We start from the raw sequence: 20,972 nt of genomic DNA, 5'->3' as shown, positions 1-20,972 counted from the left end.
GCCGGGCGGCAGTGCAACAACAACGGCCTTTGGTGACTGGGTGGGGTCGGACTGCCGGAGTGGTGCGAATGTCGGACTGCGCTTCGCCGTGGTCGCTCCTACCACTAAGCGTAGCTGAACGAGTGCGTGCCTGAGGTGGCAACTACAGGACTCTCCGGTGATTGCTTCAGCCTTCGCCGGTGAGCTGCCCGGACGCCGCCCGTAACTTGTCCCGATTCTTGCGGGCTGCTCCCGGATTTTCGCGGGCGCTGGTCCGTGGTGGGGACGACTGTGGCCCGTGACCACACACCGGACACATTGCTTGCCTGCCCTCGGAACCCGGTTACCAGTGCCATGGAACCCGAGGCGCTTGTGTCTGAGCCCCGGTCCCGATCTGGGATGGACCTACCCAGCGGCCATTTTGGTATGCCAGAGTCCACCATCCTGTACACTGGGTTGCAGCAGAATTGGGAGGGTGTGACTCTGAGGAGCGTAGCGGAGCGAGCGCCGGGAGCTGTACTGGGGTACGGTGACCTTCTCGAGGCTCTCGGTGCCCTTCACTCCACCCTGATTCACGGAGCCTGGGTGTTGGGGAGCAAGCTCGATGGAGTGACATCAGCGTCGGAACAGTTGCCGCCTGCCTATCCCCAGGTACACTGGGACTTCTCACGCCGCACACGGGGGGACCGTGTCGTGGCCGCCCCTGTGAATAGTGCACACCTGGACTCTCCGGACAGTATATTAACGTGCGATCAGCTGGCTGTGGATTTGGTCTGTTCCGGAGGTTTCGGACCTGAGCGGGGGGGGGGGGTGGCCTTGTCCCGTGCGCGGTCTCCGACGACCCAGGCAACGTCCAAGCAACGGTCACCCGCCCTGGCTGATTCCGCCTTCCTGGGCCTGGTGTGCAGTGTAAATCCTGGCTCGGCATCGGGAAAGATGATCCTCCCTAGAGCTGACTGTGTCGATCTTCAGATCCCTTTACCCTACCTGTGTGTGTCGCTTCCTGAGTTTTATTGGACACGTCTCTTCCTGGTAACATTGGACATGGCACTGGGACGAGGGGAATGCATGGGTGGGTTTGCAAAGAGTGGCCAAGGATGATGCTGACCCTTCCGAGGTGGTCACCTACTAGGCGGGCGGGCTCGGGAGTTGTGTGCCCCCATGGCATAATTGTTAGTGTACCAAGTGCGTAATGCTCCTTACTCCTCTTTTGACAGGGTCGATTTTGTGTTCTTTATTGTATGCTTTATGGGAAACCGTGTGGTGCGGGAGGGAGAAGCCGGGGGCGTGTTTTGCAGGCCCTCCTCCAGTTTATTAATACTCTCTCTACCCCCCCGTCTGGTGGGGGCTTCTTTCCCACTTCTTTTCTCTGTTCTTCTATATTTCGGGTCTGGTTCCGGGGCGACAGGCACACTGCTGGGGGGGGGGGGCCGTACTCATCTGCAGAGGTGCAGGGTGGGGGGTTGGGGGGGGGATCCTTTAGTCTTTCACCTCCTTTTTCTATGGCCTCCTTTTCTTCTCTTACTCTTCTTTGTCTTTTTCTGGGATCAGTATGGTAGTACTCCTTTGTTGTTAATCACTGCTGTTTCCGGAGTGCCATAATTTCCGTGGAGTTTCCTGGGTCTTGGGGCAGGGGGTTGCAGGCGCAAATGGCCGTGTCATTCCTCCACATCCTGAACTAACTGTTTCAGCGCCATTGCTTAGATAGACTGCTGTGTATTGTTTACGTTCATCGTTCTGCCTGCCATTTTTCGCTGCTGGGAAACTGTTTGGCACCTGATCCTTCCATCCTTTTCTATTATAAAATGTAAACCTTTATTATCCTGGTCTCCTATCTGGGCTGTTCAGAGACTGGGAGTATGCTAGTGTCGAGATTTTGCTCCCCGAGGTACTGACTGTGATAGACCTGCTTTCTGTTATTCTGATTGTTTAGCGGCCGGCCCCGGGGGTTGTAGGCCCATATGTGTAATTGCTTGAAATGTCAATAAAGGTTTTCAAAAAAAAAAAACAACAAAAAAAACAAAGAGGCAGGCGCCGGAGACTGGAAGGCAGGAAACAAAGTTTTATTCCGTCGGAGTAGAACACATCAGATCAGACAGCAAGGTATCGTCACGAGGTGCTCTAACCACATCTCTGAGGCCTGGGCTCTTATACACAGGTTTATGACTTTATTGCAGGTTTATCATACATGGCACATTCTTGAGATCGCTTTGATACATGAAAGAACATCCTCAGAATCCCCGGCTCAGATCCGCTCCCACACATAGCTACAGTAGAAGTTCCCACCCCACCCACAGTAGGAGATGGCTATCACACAGCTGGACATTCCGCCAATTCCCGGGGGTGTGTGCGACTGGTCGGGTCTCAGGGGGTGGGGGGTCTTGATCTACTGTAATCCCTTTGATGTGGGGTGTTTCCCTTACAGTAGGGGCAATAAACTGCATCCGCAGGGCTAGGTGATGGCCTGGGGTCGGTTCGGACAATCGGGCGCAGAGGAAGGGGGTTATCAAAGGGATGTATGACCATGTATGGGATGAAAAAAGGTGTCGGTCAGGCGTGGGATGTGGTTCCATGGCAGGGTCGCGCAGAAGGAGAGGGTTTATGGCCCATGTATGAGAGAGCGGGGGTGGTCAGCGCGCGGGGGGATGTTCGCAGCGCCAGAGGGACGCGCTGGCGATCGGCAATGAGGTCATGGTGCCTAAAATGGCCGTCGTGCGTTTTCTGCGTGTGGCGCTTGGGGAGAGACAAGATGGCGCAGATAATGTTCAGTTACGAACTAAATTTCCACAGGTGGATAAAGGGATAGAAATTCACCGTCGGAATCGGCGTCGGCCGACACCGGTCCAGCACCATCTCCACGTCAGCCGGAGACGGCGTCGGTCAGGGAGACGGCGTCGGTCAGGGGGCCGGCCAGCGCCGGTCGCGCTGTAGGCGTCGATGTCGGTGGAGGTCATATGAGGCCAACCAGCATCGGCTGTGATCCAGGCATGGATCCACGGAGGTCTCGCGGCGCGGAGGCCGGAGCTGTCGATGTCGGGGCCAGAGCCGGCCACGAAGGAAGGCGAGGACCCCCGGTCGGGCCCGCGGGGCCCATAGCAGACAGGAATTCCTGCAGCTGGGCCTGAGTCACCAACAGACCCGGGAAAGGCGGGTAGGCCGTCGGCAACTGCGTAGGCTCCTCTAGAGCCGCGGGGGTGGCACCACCTGCACCCTCAGCCGTGTCGCGCGACAGGCTAGGGGAAGGCGAAGAGCGACGTTGCTTCTTCGACTTCTTGTGTTTCATCTTACCTGACCCAGAGTGCGAAGACTTCGTCGAACCATGGTGGCGGCTCCGCGTGGGTGCGTCTAAGTAGCTCCATTGACGTCACCTCTGCGACTACGACGCCATCGACGTACGTGGAGCCGCACGACGACGCCTACCGACGCGCAGAGGTACTGCTGACAAAAACTTTCCGGATCCAGTCTGACGCCTGGGGGTAATTTGAAGGTAAGAAACCTATCACTAACGTGTCTCTTTCAGATTTTGATTAACCCCATTGTGTGCCTAGTCTCCCTGTCCTCCCCCGTCCTTTCTCAGGTACGCAGATTCTTGAATGAAGATCCTTTTCATATAGGGATATCGCTGCCTCAGTCCAAGTTAAAGCTATGTTAATGTTGCATTGTGTTTGATATGTGAAGAGGCACTTGCTGATCCCCATTGTAAACTGGGTTACAGTTGGGCGCTCCCGCTGCAGCACTTGGGCACTGCTAAGCAGATGGAGATCTGGACTAATGAATTAATTTTGATCTATGTATACATGTGACACTGCTGGTGGGGCTGTATCCTCTGCCTGAACAGTAACTGTTATTTGCCAACAGAATGTTCGGATATAAAAATGCAATGAAGACATATTTATTAAAAAAATGGTTGGGAGGGAATATGTGTGGCCAATCTTCAATAAAACACATCACTTCAGGACACATGGTATGGTAAACGCAAAAAGGTCCTAAGCGCGGACAAATAACCCCTAGTGGTGCCCAGAAGTCCTTGCAGACCCAAAGACAGAACAAATGGAAAAACATCCAACAGGCCACAAACTTAACCCCATGCCCGGCATAAATGGACTTTGTAGAGAGATGCCTGCCAGTGAGGGTAAAATGCCAAACTCCAGTCATATGTCAAACACAGTCAACTGCCACTGCTCAATCTCCATGTGTGGAGATGTAGATTGTGCAGGATTGGGTGCAGAACCCTGCCCTGCAGCTCCGACAAAAGATCCTCCCAAAGTGGTAACTTGATTGGAGGCCAGAAATTCCAGGTACCAAACTATCCTGGCCAAATATGGAGCCAATAGGATGACTAGGGCCCAGTCGTTCCTGATATTCATCAGAACTCAGGGCAGTGGCGGCAAGGCATACAAGAGTCCTGTGCTCTGCTCTATCTTCAATGTATCTCCTAGAGAGAGTGTTCTTGGGAAAATCAACAAGCAAAGGTTGTGACACTGAGTGTTGGAAGATGCCCTGTTCCACCTGGGGGCGTAAATGCCATTCGTGATCTGGCAGGCGCTACTGGCTGGACTCATCTGCTCTAATATTCAAAGATCCCATCAGGTGGCTCACGATGGGGGAGATGTCCTGAAGCCTCAGACAACATCAGCGGCTTAGAGCTTTTTGACAGAGGACCCAACTTCACCCTCCTTGTTGTAATACAGCATGGCAGTGGTTTTGTCTGTAAGAACATGCAACAGCCTCCCTTTATGGTCAGTAGGAAGACTTTCAAAGCCAGGCAAGGCCCAAAGAGCTTGCCATGGCCTGGCTTTCCTTGAAGCTTTCCAAGGCAGAATCAGCTTTTCCAGCAAAAAGGTGGGATCCATTCAAAGGCATATTCATAAGAAATGCCTACACATCAGCAGAAAAGTCTGTGAATCTCATCCACGCTAGTGCTGACTGCTCACCCCAAACAATCAGTAGTGTCCAAGCCAGATCGAATCATAGCTTGGCTGCATTCTATCCATCTTGAATAGTCTGAGCCAGGGACCATTGCTAAATCTTGCCGATCATGTCCTAGAGGGAGTACGTATATCATCCCAGTAGGTAACCTGTGTTGACTAAACTTAGAGCTAGGCTTTTTGAAGAAAGCAATTGTTTTCTGTATGCCTCAATTTGCTTCGACTCCCACTCCGGGTGGTGGGTAGAAATTTTATTGGGATTTACCTTCCTAGAGGAAGGATGTTGAGTAAAAAACACACAGGGTGGTCTGGTGCCCTTCTGCGGCCTCTAGCTAGCTGCCTGTTCACCGGTGGGTAAAAGTAAGGCTTACATAAGGTGCCCATCAAGTAGCCTAGGCTGTAACATTTTGAGCAAGGACATTCGTTTTGACTTTCACAGAAGGAAGCCACAGATCCAGGACCTCAGCAACATGTTTAACCATTATTGCAAAGGAAGCACCTTCTTCCATTGGTGGCCGAGGAGGGGTGTGGGTGGTGTTTACACCAAACAATCCCAAAAACTATCAAGCCCAATGGTCTCCTGTAATTTCAATATAAAATGTGGAGGAAAATCGTCCCCTTCATCTTCGTTGTTGTCTCCATATGGCAGCAAACTCTGATCAGTCAGAACCAAAAACCTGGTGAAGAAACCGAGGGTGACTCTGTGATAGAGGCAGTGTTTTGTCTGAATCTGGTGATCTGGGAACCGGGTGCGTCGAAATGAAGTCAGCAAGAGACCTTAGTTGGGACAGAGGTGAGTTTGGCCCAGAGACGGATATGGGCAAAGGGCCCCCCCGGCAGTATCAGGACCATTGCTGATGTTGAACGAACAGGTACAGGTTGTGGAGTGTTGTGTCCGCTGTACCTCAGCCGCCTGGGTGCCCAAGAACCACTGTAGCTTGCATGGCCCTGCGGTTCACGGGGTCAGAAAAAAACACAATAAGTCCACAGCTGCGGACTGGGAAGGTTCACTCATCTGGGGCTGCCTTTTCTAGAGCTACCCGATTCATGAAAGCTTCTCCCTTAACACCAAAATGGCAATCACCTGCATGAGGATTTGGAAACCATTTAAAGCATCTCCACAGTTATCCCAGTTCAGGTTTTTGTTCTCTTTTCTATCATGGCTGTTTCTTCCTTGGTTCCTACCCGATTATCGCAATATGTTTCCTGACGTGGTGTCTGGTGTCATTTTCTGTTCTGTTTTAGGGGTTCAGTCCGGTTGAAGGGTGGGTCGTAACCAAACTGTGTTCCTTTATTTGGCTCCTCACTCCCTCCAATTGCTGATGCTGAATCTTCGCTCCAGTAGAATTCCACTGCTGGATTCCCGATTCCTTGAAGCCTTCCATCTAAGAAGGAGGTTTTTTACGCTTTTGGCTTTTTCCTCCTGAGAAAGTTGCTGCTTCTTGTGGGCGCTTGCCTACCACATATACTAGTGTGTGGTGATATCGTGCCTTCCAGAAACAGCCACTATTACCTCAGATATATTATGAGTAAGCCTCGTGCCCTAAACATGGAGCTGGAGTGGAAGTCAGCACTGAAGTCGGTGCAGAATCCAGGTGAGTTTGAGAGGCAATAAATGCATTTTCACCAGCTAACAAGACTCTGAATTTTTAATATTTATTGTGGATTTTGGCCAAGAAGGTATAAAAAGCCTATGAAATCTATCTATACAGAACAAATGTTAATTGCCCAACTCACAAAGTTGGCCATACATTTGTCTAGGCTCCTGATTTTTTGCCCACACCTAACAAAGTTTAACGAAAGTTTAGAAATCAAATCGCTCAGCCATTTTGTTTTCCCTTTTACTTTACTATGGATTCCTCGGCTAATTCAAATATGCCCTTTGGAAGGGAAACAGTTACTACCTGCAACTGGGGTCTATGATAGCAACAAAATGGTCACAACTTGGATCTAAGAGAAGGTCAAGGGGAAAGAGGCTCACACATGGAAGGCCTAGGACAGCTGCCCAGCATCAAAATCAAACTGTAAGGATCTGGCTGAAGTACAGTGGCGGCTGCTATGGGGTCGTAGCGGTGAGTGGGGTGGGCAGGTTGGGAGTTAAAAAAAAAAAAAAAAAAAAAAAAAAAAGAAAGAAAATTGCACTTACCTGGCTGCCGCCTCTCCGTTCTTCTTCCGTATGAACAGGATCAGGAAGCACCCAGGCTCCCAGCCAATCACAATACTGCTGATAGCAGCGTCATCATTGGTCTGAGCGCCGTAGTGCGGCGCTCAGACAGGCAGTGGGAGCCTGGAAATGTTTTCCACCCAGGCTGTAATACAGCCTGGGTGGAGAACATGCAAAGTGCACATGACTGTTTGGCTGGCCAAATCGTCATGTGCACTTAAGATCACATACCACTCCTCCCCCTACTGAATGACAGCCCAGCCGCACCCCTTAAACAAAACTGGGCCAGTACCGTAACAATAAAATGAGAATAACGTTATGTTATTATCATTGTATTTTTCGTGGGGTGCCGCTCCTCTGCCTTAGCGGAGAAGCCGCCGCTGAAGTATGGAACAAAAGGAAAAAGACCTATTCCTGTAGGGACAAACCCCCCCACGAAAGACGAAGCCCGACAATCCAAAATACATTTATTTCACCTTTTTTTAAAAAAAAACTGAATCAACAGAAAGAGTTGCAACTACACAGAAGAGCAACAATTCTTGAGTATAGGAAAATAATGTCCCAACAGGAAAAAAGGGAACTTGAAAACCACCAGAAGGCAAAAGGCTAGGCAAGCCCACAGCCTTCATTATACTAAGGTATATTGGCTAATTCGGAAGGAAGTGAGGGACACAGCTAGAGGGGGATAGTTCCTAAAGAAGCAAGAAACCCTAATAAGAACGCCTAAGCATTATAGGGCTAGGAACAGGAAAACACCCTGTAGGATATAGTGGAAGGAACTGACCATGGAGATTGTATCCCAAGGGAGTAATCAGTCCCCATTAAGAACTAATCCTAAGAAAAACTGAACTAAAAGAATAGCATCTGTTACCACGCATGCCAAAACTCTGCGTGGCTTAACAACGCAGTCAATACCACAACTGTGTCGTTACCACGAGTTCCATTACAATGCAAGTCATTACAACAACTTGCTTTAGGGAAGCGCTGGACTTTGGAATAGTATAAATTACTATTCCAACTAAAGTCGATGTATCAGTAGGGAAGGTGTTGGCCTTAAAATCCAACACCAGTCTAACAAAGCATTGCCTAAAGTGAGTCGTCGTAATGGAACTGGTGGTAACGTTGCAGTTGTGGTACTGACTGCGTTGTAAAGGTACTACGATGTAATGCCTGCGTTTTAATAGATGTTTCCGAACTAAAATGTTGAAGGAATATGTGTAAACAATAAGGTATGCATCGTAAGATGGAAGACAGACATCACAGAAAAAGGGCTATATTGCAGCACCATAAGACATTTAAAAAAAAACAAAAAAACATCTGGATGCCCAGGGTGGTGCGAGAACACTTGCATCAAAGTTGCCCGTGGCAGTCAAAGCAAACAACCTTGCCTCTAAGCAATAAGTAAGTATCACAGACGGCCTCGCGTCAGTAGAACAAAAATACTGGCGGCACAAGAGAACAGCGCCTAGAAACAAGACCCACATAGACTGGAAATGGAGGCAAGATGCCACAACAAGGAAGACCATCAGGGTAAAATGATGAACGAAAAATCCCCTTTCATAGAGAACACAAGAAGGAATTTGAACCCAGGTACCACCAGTGCCAGAGAGACCAGCGGTAAGAGCCCATCCTGCAGAGTTATAGTGCGAGCAACTCGGTAAAGAAGTGCAAGGATGCAGTGATGTAGAATGGCGTTACCACTTGTCCCATTGCTATGCTGGGAAAGTAATAACCTCCCAGGAGACGTAGGATAGGCACAGAGCAAGAAGCATAAGTAATGCTCCATAAAGTGAAGCAAGGAGAAACAAGAGATTCCCCGTAATTAGGCTGAAGTGCAAAGCAGTGAGCCCTGTACAAAGTCTACCAGGTAATTGTAACAAAAAGCTCCCTGTAAGGGACACTATAGCCCATCTTCAGAGAAAAAGAAAAGAAAACCCTTTGCCATCAGGTGGTAAACCCATTTAGGGCTACAAAGAAAATACCTCCCAGAGAGCAGGAGCTAAAAGCTGTCATCAACAGGCCGTAAGAAATAACGCCTGCACAAGGCAGAAACACCACACTAGGTGCCACCAGAAGATGGATGGGTACTATGAATGGGAAAAAACTACATGGGTAGGCCGTGGAGGGGAGCTGAAGCCCACTCACAACAGAGAGTAGAGGAATACACACCAGCATTGGTCCATCTGTAAGAAAAAAGAGTGTCCCCTATTACAACTCGAGTAACTAGAGAGCCAGCACAAGAATAGACAGAGTCAAGAGTCAGGTCGACCTAGACTGTCCCTAAAGCGCTGCAATGCAAAATCAGCTTGAGTGCCGAACAGCGGGCACCATCGAAGGGCATGTCCTTCAGGGTGGTTTGGGCAGCTTCCGAAAAGCCAGAGTGGCGTAGCCAGGCATGACGGCAAAGTGTCACCGAATGAGCCATGGCTCGACCCACTGAATCTGTGGTATCCATGCCACATCTTATTGCAAATTTAGCTGCCTCTCCCCCATCCTGAAGTGTCTGGGCGAGTTCACTCTGGGTTTCCTCCGGAAGCCAAGTCAACAATGCATGGGGAAAAAACGGCCCAGAACACATGCAGTGTTTATTGACCACAAGGCTGAAATAGCGGAGGAGAAGATGCTTCTTTCACAAGCGCCCAGCCGTCTGGACTCCCTGTCCAGAGTAACATAAGGGAGTCAGAGGAGGCTGAAGAGACCTGCATCACAAAACTTCTTGGGGTTGGGTGCCGGAAGAGACAGGCCGGGTCCCCCAGTGGTGGGCTGGTGTTTATGGACCGGTCCACAGGGGTCCCCGCAACAAGCTTAGCCCATGCCCCTAATAATATGTCATACAGCGCTTCAATGTAGGGGAGCACAGGCTCTACTCCCGTTTGACCCTTGTGAAGTACGAGTTACTTACCTTTGGTAACGATGTATCTGGTAGAGACGATTCTAGCCGCAGATTCCTTCACGTAGAATTATCCCCAGGCGTGAGACTGGATCCGGAAACTTTTTGCCACAGCATCCCTGGGCGCCGGGGGCGGGGCGACATCACGCGACTCCGCCCAGGCGTCGTCCGCGTACGTGACATAAGCGAGGTCACATAAGACCCGCCGGTGCGCCCACGTCAGTTTTCTTGGGAGCACTTTTCTGAACCACAACGCAGAACCACCAGATAAAAACTGTGGGAGCATGGAAACAGTGTGCGAAGAGTATAAAAAAATGGGAAAGAAACGGTGACTAACAACATCACCAGGGTAGTGCCAACACCGCAGAACCCAAGGGCAGGGAAAGAAAAAAGAAGAACAAGCAGACACCTGCAGAGCCACCCTGCCCGCACATAGACAACCTCCCATCCCTGTGCCCCAAAGGGAAGAACAGGCATAAAAAGTCATGGCACACGTAGGAAGCCCACCCCCTTCATCCTGAGCAAGGAATGGGACCAGTCCCAAGACAGACAGGGACAACAAACCACCAAGCCACCCCAACCGAGAGGGCAACCACCCACCAGGACAAGGGCAAGACATGGCCAGAGGACCTTCAAACCAGAGGATAGCAATGAAAGGAAGGGAGGGGAGGGAGGGCAAGGATATAAGCAATCCCCCCCCAAACCTGGAGTACCCAGAGCAGCAGGGCACCAGCGCACCGAAACCCCATCCTCCAAAGAACCAAGGGAGGAATGAACCGCCCCCAGATGGAGCCACCCGTTAAGAACAAGGAAGGCACTCACAGGATACACAGCCCCCCACCGGGATGCGAGTACCGAAGACCAACCCAAGGGACCTCGCAGAATAGGGGAGGAAGGGCGGGCCATGAAGGAATCTGCGGCTAGAATCGTTTCTACCAGATACATGGTTACCGAAGGTAAGTAACTCGTACATCTGATAGAGACTACTAGCCGCAGATTCCTTCACGTAGAATTGATACCCTAGCAATACCCCCGGGAAGGAGGGTCTGCGAAAGGACCCCACCAGCCAAAGCAGAACAGAGGGCCCCACTGGGGACCAAATCTGTGGGCCAGGTAGAACCTCACCCCTGCCAGGCCAAGGGAACCCCCACAAGCAGAACCCCACCGACCACTGCGCGGAGCTGTAGAGCATGCTGCCTGAGGCAGGACACTGGCGCCATCCGGCGTCGCTGGGCAAGGGACCTCCAAGTCATCCCGCACCGGAGACCGGAGCGGGGACCGGAGTAGAGTTGGAGACGCACTGGCCCAACCCCCGCCGAGGCAACCACCTGCGTGGGTGAACGGGATAGGCCCGGGGAGGGGCACGAGGTCCTCCGCCGGCCGCGGCCCAGAAGGAGGCGAAGCTCGCCCGGCAACCCCTGTGGCGGTGCCGGGGACGATACAACCTCCAACGAGGCAGCCGCCTCTGAGGAGGTACAGGCGGGGCCCGGAGAGGGACGAGGGGTCTGCCCTCGACCCGGTGCGGGACGAGGAGGGGCCACTGATCCCTGTGGCTCCGCATGGTCCAGCTTATGCCAGCGCCGTAGCGGCGTCACCTTGGCCTTAGACAGGACCACCCTGCCAAGGGACTGAGAGGGGCTCGGGGATGCGACCGAGCCCCGGCGATCTTCCGCGACACCACAGGGACCCCCGCGGGGGTGTGCGGTGAGGCAGAGATGCCGTGGCCTGAAGGAGGTGCCCCAAAGGAGCCGCACCCCAACAGCACCACATCCTCCAAGCCTGGATCCGACGTAGTCGGCGCCGGGGCCAGAGCCACCGGTGGCGCTGCGGAGGGCCCTGCGCCATGCGAGGGATCCGCCGACACCCCAGGTGGGGAAGGAGGAGACGCCAGCGAGGCCTGCAAAGCTGCCGCGTAAGTCTCCATCTGGACTCTCGATGCCCCAATACCGGGAAACGGTGGATAGGATGACACGCGGGGCGGCATCACCCGCGGGAGTCCATGCCCCAGGTAGGCCGGAAACCAGCCCCCGGGGACAACTGTGACACTTACCCACCGGGGAGCGACGCTCACATGACATCGGAGAAAGGCGAGGACGACGACCACAGCCGGATCTGAAGCCGTCCGCCGAAGCAGACCGATGGGAGGACGTCGACCTGGAGAGACGCGCCGAGAGAAGTTTCATTCGGCGCTCCTGCCGCGACTTCAGCTTCAACATTTGGCGCGCCGCACAATCTGAGGTGCCGTGATCCTCCCCCAAACACCACAAGCAAATGAGGTGAGGGTCCGTCGCCGACATAAGACGCCCACAAAACGTGCACGTTTTAAAGCCCGAAGGCATTCGCACACTGTTTCACCAAAAAAGAATGGAAGAAAGGGGGCCTTAAACAGGCCTGCAGCAAGGAACGGATCCGCGTTGCACGCGGAAAAGGAAAAAACCTGACTTGGGCGCGCCGGGGCGGGTCTTATGTGACCTCGCTGATGTCACGTACGCGGATGACGCCTGGGCGGAGTCGCGTGATGTCGCGGCAAAAAGTTTCCGGATCCAGTCTCACGCCTGGGGATAATTCTACGTGAAGGAATCTGCGGCTAGTAGTCTCTATCAGATGCACATATATCAAGGGGTCAGTGGTCACCTCCACAGAGGGAGCAGTAAGTCAAGGACCACAGCTGCCCTCTTCAGCACCTCAGCAAGGGAGGAGATCACCTCTGTAGCAAAGCTGGGAGGGGAAAAGAGATCCGTAGCTAGCGAGGACTCAAGGCCACTAGCCTCATCCAGCTCCGTCAGCCAGCAACTCTCCAGAGGAGGCTAGACAGTCTCGTCCATGACGTTCATAAACCCCAGCTCCTCTCCTTCACCTCTAAAATCATGTTCCCTAATAAGAAAAACAGCAAGTTGAGATGGATGAGGGAAGGTGTCCGAGCCGGACGGCACCACTGTTGCATTACCTGACACCGGCCGGTGTCGCCTCGGCATCGGAAAAGGTGACCAGCACTATGTTGTGCGGTGCCACTGACGTCGCTGATAGCAGTGGCAGATCAACCTCCAACGTCGTAGGAGGAAACCCCGAACGACTGTTCACCGGAGCCAGCACGGATCAGACTACGGATCCAGAGGGCCTAACTGACGGGTGAACCTGCCGGCATGGATTCAGTCAGGACACCTCTTACCTCGTTGGGGCTCAAAAGTGCACCAGAGGGAGATGGAGGCCCAAAGATGGCATGGAAAGAAGTATAGTCACTTCGCACCTGGGTTAGTGTCGCCACAGCTCCAGGGAAAACAGGGAGGTGCCAATTCCTCAGCCGAGGGTTGGAAGAAGGCATCGGGGGTTGCCACGATTTAGACTGATTGCCCTATAAAGACTTACCGTGCACCATCGAGGATGACGAACGCCCCTGGGAATTAATTCTAGACTGGTCTTGAGATCGCTCCCGGGACCTGGAACAAGACCAAAGATGCGAGGGCCTCTGCTAGTCATGCCGCCAGGATGTTGCTGTGCTGTTCCGGCAACGCCTTCGGCCAAAGGAGACAGCTAGAGTTGCAATCCTCTGAGTCATGGTGCTCCCCAAGGCACCACATTGAAATAGATTGAGGATCTGTGTCTGACATCTGCCTTCCACAGGACCCACAAGGTTTGAACCCCAAAGACGAGAGAAAAAAAGTAAAGTGGCACACTGTTCCTGTCAAAACAGGCCAAAAAAAACAGCCTAAGAGAAGTGCTCCGGATATGCTTTGGAATCGCGGAAAGAAGGAACTGACGTCAGCGCTTCAGAAGGGGGACTATATGGACTCCGTCAACATCACATTCAGTGGACGACGTCACAATGGAGTCGCATGATGCCCCCTTACGATGCGTAAAGGTACTGCTGAAAACAGTAGTCCACTAAACTAAAGTGTACAAAAAGTGATGGATGGAATGCTTGAAATAATCTCAGCCACTGGTAGTTACACGGGCTGCATCCCAGTCCATCGTTATTTTGCACACCATGCCACATCAGTTTGGACCCAGCTATATACACATCAATCTTGACCCTGCTCCAATAGGAGCAGTCTAGCCTGAACTGTCAAGCTGGGTTTTCCCTGAAGCGGAACACAAGCAACCCAGGACTGGTTTCGCCTTTGTTATGCCTCATCAGCGGGGTGTAGATTAGTTCCTGTGACACAGTGCATGGGACCCACGTCTGGGCATACCTGTCCTACCAGGGGTTACATACTAAAGTTTATAAAACGTGATGGATGGAATGCTTGAATTAATCTCAGCCACTGGTAATTATTCTGAGCTGCATCCCAGTCCATCGTTATTTTGCACACCATGCTACCTCAGTTTGGACCCAGTTTGTCTTGACCCTGCTCCAATAGGAACAGTCCAACCCGAACTGCCAAGACAGGTCCTCCCTGAACGTGAACACACAGCAACCCAGGACAGGTTTAGCTCTTGTTATGGGTTTTTTTAGCAAAGGACAGCTTGGACAGCTTGGTTCTTGTGATAGTGTGCACAGAACAGACATCTGAGCATACCCGTCCCACTTAATACGACATACTAAAGTATACAAAAAGTGATGAAAGGACTGCGCTGATTACCTGGCTGATGAGCCCATAATAAGAGCGAAACTGGTCATGGGATGCTTGTATTCCAGTTCAGGGAGGACTTGGCCTGGAAGTTTAGGCTGGCTTGTGCCCATTGGAGCAGGGCCAAGGCCGGTCTGCAAATGGCTGGGTCCAAACTGAGGCGCATAGTGGGCGAAAAAAGATGGATTTGAATGTGGCCCGAGCGATCGCCAGAGGCTGAGATTTATTCAAGCATTCCATCCATCACATTCTTTTTCTGATTCCTTAAGAGTGACAGGTATGCCCAGCCGTGGATCCCAGGCTCACTGCGCCACTGGAATCAAGCTGTACCTGGCTGATGAGCCCATCATAATGGCAAAACCGGTTTTGGGTTACTTGTATTCGATTCTTCAGCCATGACCAATTGTAGACCCTTTTCCATTCTCTCTTACTTTGGTAAATTACTAGGAAAAGCTGTGGCCTTCTAGCTGCCGACCTTTAGAGAAACCAAGAATATCCTTGATTTTGTTCAAGCAGGCATATATCATGGGCCAGACTTTTTTTTTTCAATGATCCCTAAAAGTTGTTTTCTCTTAATTGTCCTCATCTTCTCATGCCATGAAATGGGGTGCATCCCAAGGAGCTATCCTGTTGCCACTCCTTTTCAAGGTTTAAATGTTCCTCTCTCTCAATTGCAGCACACTCTTGGTGCCAAATTCTATATAGATAATAGTCAACTCTTCTTCAATCTCACCCAATCTTGTTCATTTGTGGCTAATCTTATCTCCGAATTCATGGCAGTGTGATGATGGCTGTCCTTAAACTTTCTAAAGCTAAAGTTTCCATAGCTGCGACATTCCAGGAAATGTAGCCGCAAAGCTGCTTACTGGCTGCATAAGCACAAACATTTAAATGTCTAACAACTGTTCACCTTTTTGGACTACAAATTTAGATGGTACGCTCACTCTCTATAATCCACAAATTAATCTCGTCTTCATATTTCTCCCTACTCACTCGAGTCCGCTACTAGACTTTGGAATTCTCTCCCACAGTGCCAGCAGTCTCAACCCACTCTTTCTAATTTTCATAAAGGATCAGGAAAAATATGACTTCTCAAATAATGATTCTCAGTTTGTTTTTCTTTAGATGACTGCATTTTTACACAGATCTTAGCACCAGTTTCACAGGCGGAAGCACAAGTGCTTGTTGAGCAGAAGAATCTGTGTTGGATTGATCCCTGGACCACCTGCATTGCTCACTTCTTTTAATCCTTGTGGGAAGAAGAATGCTTTTGTTTGCTGGGAGGCTGTTTGTGGAAGCACCTTCTACAGAAGACTTTGAATAGGTCTCAGATTTGAGAGATTTAAGGGTGAGCTTTGCCGCTTGTTTCCAGGAGGCTTTGGGATGCCTACGTGTCTGGCAAAAGATAAGGCCTTGTTCCACATGCCAAGACACCAAAGGCACTGTTTCTCCTTCCTACACCTATCGCACAGCTTCAAACATGCAGACTTCTGGGGTGAAATAATGCCAGACGGAAAGACTGGAGAGAACCAAAATATTTGAGGAACAGGAAAACCAAGAAAACTTGGTGTGCTTCTGATGCCACATCTGAAGAGGTGAAGAGAAAAAAGGAACTTACATATGCTGCCTACGCCACTTCCAATAGACACACAAAAAATGATGGATTTAGGCCCATATCTCTGTACTGGGGTGAATGTATGACATTGTTCTGCATTCTGTTCATCAACTGTTGTTTTTGCATTTGTCACCCGAGTGGGACGGGTATGCCCAGACGTGGGCCCCGTGCTCTCCATGTAACTGGAATCAAGCTATCCTGGCTGAAGAGGGGTGATACCCCGAAACCAGCCCTAGGATGCTGGTTTCCAGTCCAGGGAGGACCTGGCTTGGCAGTTCGGGCTGGACTGTTCCCATGAGGCACAGGGTCAAGACTAATTTGCATATGGCTGGGTTCAAACTGGAATGGCATGGTGAGCAAAAAAACGATGGATTTAGGCCCAGATCTCTGTACTGGGGCAAATGTATGACATGTTTCTGCATTCTGTCCATCAACTGTTGTTTTTGCATACCCCACTTCCAATGTCATCATGTGATTTCCACAGGCAACACAGTACAGAAGCATGTGACACTGGTGCAATGCAACTGCTTGAAAATGTCCATGCTAAAACATGGCAGTTGAGAAAGAGGTTCATGAAAAGAATCTGAGGAACAAATAGCCAATAAAAATTAACATCCACCAGTTTGTCCATCCAAAGATAATTGATTGTAATCAAATGTATGCTCGCTCAGAAAAACGGGTTGTTCAGACCAAGCAAGTGGATTTGAAAGAGAACCTCTAAACTCTATTTTGGGAACTGGGTGGGGTCCATGGATATAGGTTTAGGACTAGGATAGAGGGGCAGCAAATCAAAGGGGCTTCTGTTTTCGTGGGATACATAATGCCTGAGGGTTTCTGTAGAGGATGAAGAAGTACACCAGGAACTAGCTTCTTTGGAGGGTGAGGGAGAAGAGTACAGGCTGCCTGGGCTGTGTTTCTATTGATGTGGGCAGTAACCAGGTACTGTTGTGCTCAAGTTCTGGAGAGACGGCCTCAAGTGAAATCAAGCCTTAGTTTTACATTTTGTTTGAAATAAACCTAACCTGTTTTAGGTCCAAGTGGTGAGAATGTGTGCTAATTTGGAGCTTTGCAACATTCTTTTATCTACTCAATACGCTCACAGAGGGGCAAGTGAAGATCCGTGGTGTTAGTGAGATCAGTAAAGCGTAAACATTTTGGTGGAAATGGGACATTTGGGTAGGTTACACAGCATCAAAGGTTATTGGCCAAATTGAAAATATTGCCCTAAGTATTGGTTTGCATCTCAGTTTACCATCTTCGGTTGAATCAGGGATATACCAGACAGCGCATCGAATGAACAAAGGAAAACTCCTATCTTCATCACATACTCTACCAGTGATGAGCATGTGCTGGAAACAGTACACCACAGAAACACAGACTTCTAATTAACCTGCTTCTCTGTGTTACTGTGGAACTGGCCTGACTTTGGGGGCCCCAAATCCCAGCTAGACTGGTATCGCCTATTGCAGTACTACAATGCCTGGATGCAGCCAGGTGCAGCCTGGATGTAGCCAGGTGCATGGTCTTTCTTTTAAAGGGGGACTAGTGAACCACCACCATAGGAGGTGGGAGTGCAGTTTGTGACTACTAAATTACATAGGTGGATACTTGTGGTTTTATGTGACGCTTCCTCCCACCTCACCTGCAAGAACACCTCCATACTAGTGGTGTGTTTTGTTGCATTTTGCCTGGCAACATTTAATGCCAATCTTTGGCCTTTTTGTCCGAAGTATTCAAAGAGAAAATTATTTTGTGCCTTATTGCTGCTTGTTTTTCAGGACTTCTGTTCTAAATCACATTGCCACTCTGTTACTCAAGTGAAAAGTCTTGTGAGCTTTATAAAACTAATTTTAAAAAGTGTGTATGTTTTTTGTGGGCCATTCATTTTTAGTATCAGTGTTCTATAGAGACCTGCCATGTTTTTAAAATATTCATGATTTATATAACTTTTTTCATGCTTTTAAATCTGAATCAAAGTGTTTCATTTATTGGGTTTTTCAGTCATTTGATTTGGAAGAGAAGAAATTTTCAATCTTTTAAAAAACCACGTTCTGCATATGTGTAACTCTGAATTGCAAGTTCCATACTTTTAGGTTGCAGGTGATGTTGAGTAGAGATTTGTTTTGTACTTCAAATTTGCAGTTTTCCAACTTATTTTCAGAATTTTGTCTGAGATTTTTTCCACCTATTTCTATTGTCATTCTGATACAGACAACAAAATAAACAAAGGTATGCTAAACAGACCCTGCAAGGCAGTGTAAATGGCTACCCCAAGCACATATGTAGAAGATAGAACAAATATAGCATACAATATAATAATCTAACAATCATACCAGATGTTCCATAGAGCCAGACAGCAAAATGATGAGGTACATGTCAATAGTGGAGTAATGTTTTGCTATGCATACGATGTGGTAGTGAATCAGGTGAGAAAGAAATCCTATGCTTGGGGCACATCCTCATTCTTGTTGGGGAGTCATTCTGTAAGAATCTGATGGCAGCAGAATGTTTTTCTACTGTACTTCAAGCCATCTTCTACATGGCTGGTTGTAGAAAGTGAAGATACCGGCAACACACCTCTGAGATAAAGGGAATGATACCACGAATGGCAGGTCACCCTTGCAGTACTTGGTGGAATTCTTCATTGGCTGGCATCTTTTCTCACTGCAAGCGCCTCCACGCGTATGGTGGATATTTTTAATTCAGGAGGCACCTAAGCAAATCACCCAAATTCCTCAGGAAATATTTAAAGATGAAGTTCTTTTTACCGGTCTTGCATCTCTAACAATCACCAACAATAAGCATTCTTGAATTTTGTGTTATTTAAAGGTGTCAGCAGGGGTTTTGAGATGCCTGGTGACTTGTTGGGTGGGTGATGCCTATCGTTTGTGACTACTAGAAATGCTGAACAGGGCAAACAGAATTATTTTTTTTCTCTACACTGGATAACCCCTTCAAAGGATGTCTGAGAAGTGACAACAAGAACTGCACCAAAGATAAGCTGAAGACAGTATAGATGAAGGACACTATAAGGTTTTCCATAACATGCTATTACATTCACTATCTGTTTCAAAGAGCAATGTTATTTGTGTGATTTAACTTGCACTAGACATTTTCTCTGCAAGTTTTAATAGCAAATACCACTATCAAACTCCAATGCACTAATTTTAATGACCTCTTACTGATAAAATGCGGAGTATATCTAAATTGTGCGAAACCAAAAGTATACCATATTTTAAACAAAGCAAAATCTTCAACATGTGAGTAATTATCGTTGCAACGAATATATCAAAGCATCTTAGTTAAGAACATCCTTGTAGAGACCTTTTTTTTTTTATTTGCACAGCAACAGACTTAAATGCTAGACTATTTAAAAGAAAAAAGTCCTACCGTGGAAACACTTTGTTCAAGCACAAGCCAGCTTTCTGTAACTGTTTGAAGATCTTGGCCACTGAGTGGTTCCCTCAGCCTCACTTTTACCTCTAGTTTCCCACCAGTTGGTTTCCTGCCATCAAAAATCTGAAATAAAATTCATAATGTCTGGATAAATAAATGTTAGCCATTACAATAACACTCAATCGGAATACTACTAACAGATTCGGGCACTTAGAAGTTGGTTTCACAAAAGGCTAATGAACTTGGAAACATTTTCACATTGTACCAAGACCCTTTAAGTGTCACAGGTCTATAATAAAAGCACTGTTGATGCCATCTACACGTCTTTTGAGCAAGAATGTAAAAGGTGCCAACCTCCACACTGACGTCATTTCCTGGTGTTTTATTTCCCATAAAGCACTGAGGTGTTAAAGGAGGGACCGAGAGCCACAAAAACAACAAATGTAGGACATGTCATGGTTATATAGCTTGGTATCTTATTAATTACTGCACTACCTTGTTGGGTGGTGGGGGGCGGGCAGGAAGATTATTCAACAGTAATATTGTTATTGAATTGAAGTATTTTTTTCTTCTGATGGCTACATCTTCCCACAGATTTCTTAATTTATGAAGGAGTCCCAAAGCAGTACCTCCCTAGGATGTGGGATTGAGTAGTACCATTGAAACACAGAAATCATGCAACACAGTTCGGGTAAAGCACGGAGTTCTTGAGACACAAGATAGTAGTGCTTTGCAAAACTATGCAAGGATGATGTGGAAATGCCTGGTAGATGTAAGCAACCAGAACATTTCTGGAAAGAACGTGGAAGCAGCCATGGCCCGACTGAATGAGCATGGATGGCCTCCAAAGACTCTTGATTGGTCAGGGCACAGAGCTCCTTGGTACAGAGGGTGACTCAAAGGGAAAATTGCTCTCCTTAAATCCACCAAAGAGCTCAACATCAACACTCTTCGTGGCATGTGGTCCCACCACTCTAGGGGTCTATACAATATAGAAGTTTCTCTTCCCTGGGTGAACTTGGAGGTGGGAAGGTTATGGAAAAGCCCACATTAAATGCAGGCACTAAACTCAGTAAGAACGATGGAAAGGTGTGGAGGACCAACTTATCCAGGTTAAAAACTTTGATGGCAGGACAAACTGAAAGGGCCTGAAGTTCTATATCCCTATATGTAGAAGTAATCATTGCCAACAGCCATGATTTCAGAGTTGGAAGTTGAACCAGGCTACTGGGCATTGGAACAAATGGAGATGCTAGCAAGGAAGCCGAAACAAGGTTCCAATTCCACTGAGGAACAATAAAAGGAGTGGGAGGGAACAACTAAAGCACATCCTTCAGAAAATGTGCCACTAGCGGTGACAAACAGGGAAGGTTGGTCATGAAGACACATATGTAGAGAAAGCTACCAGTATACTATTAACTGTAGCTACTGC

General features: G+C 48.9%; 1 protein-coding gene across 1 annotated transcript in view; it reads right to left on the bottom strand.

Annotated features, from left to right (window-relative positions):
• CC2D1B (coiled-coil and C2 domain containing 1B) overlaps positions 1–20,972 on the bottom strand; it is a 654,195-nt gene that overhangs the window by 33,061 nt on the left and 600,162 nt on the right. Inside the window, exon 24 of the mRNA XM_085602619.1 lies at positions 19,535–19,663. Within this exon, the coding sequence (XP_085458745.1) occupies positions 19,535–19,663 (129 nt within the window). The remainder of the gene's footprint in view (positions 1–19,534; positions 19,664–20,972) is intronic.

The sequence above is a fragment of the Triturus cristatus genome, chromosome 4_2 (genome assembly GCF_964204655.1).
Source record: "Triturus cristatus chromosome 4_2, aTriCri1.1, whole genome shotgun sequence".
NCBI classification, from domain to species: Eukaryota; Metazoa; Chordata; class Amphibia; order Caudata; family Salamandridae; genus Triturus; species Triturus cristatus.
The sequence above is the reverse complement of the archived record's forward strand: the minus strand, read 5'-3'. Positions and strand labels throughout refer to the sequence as shown.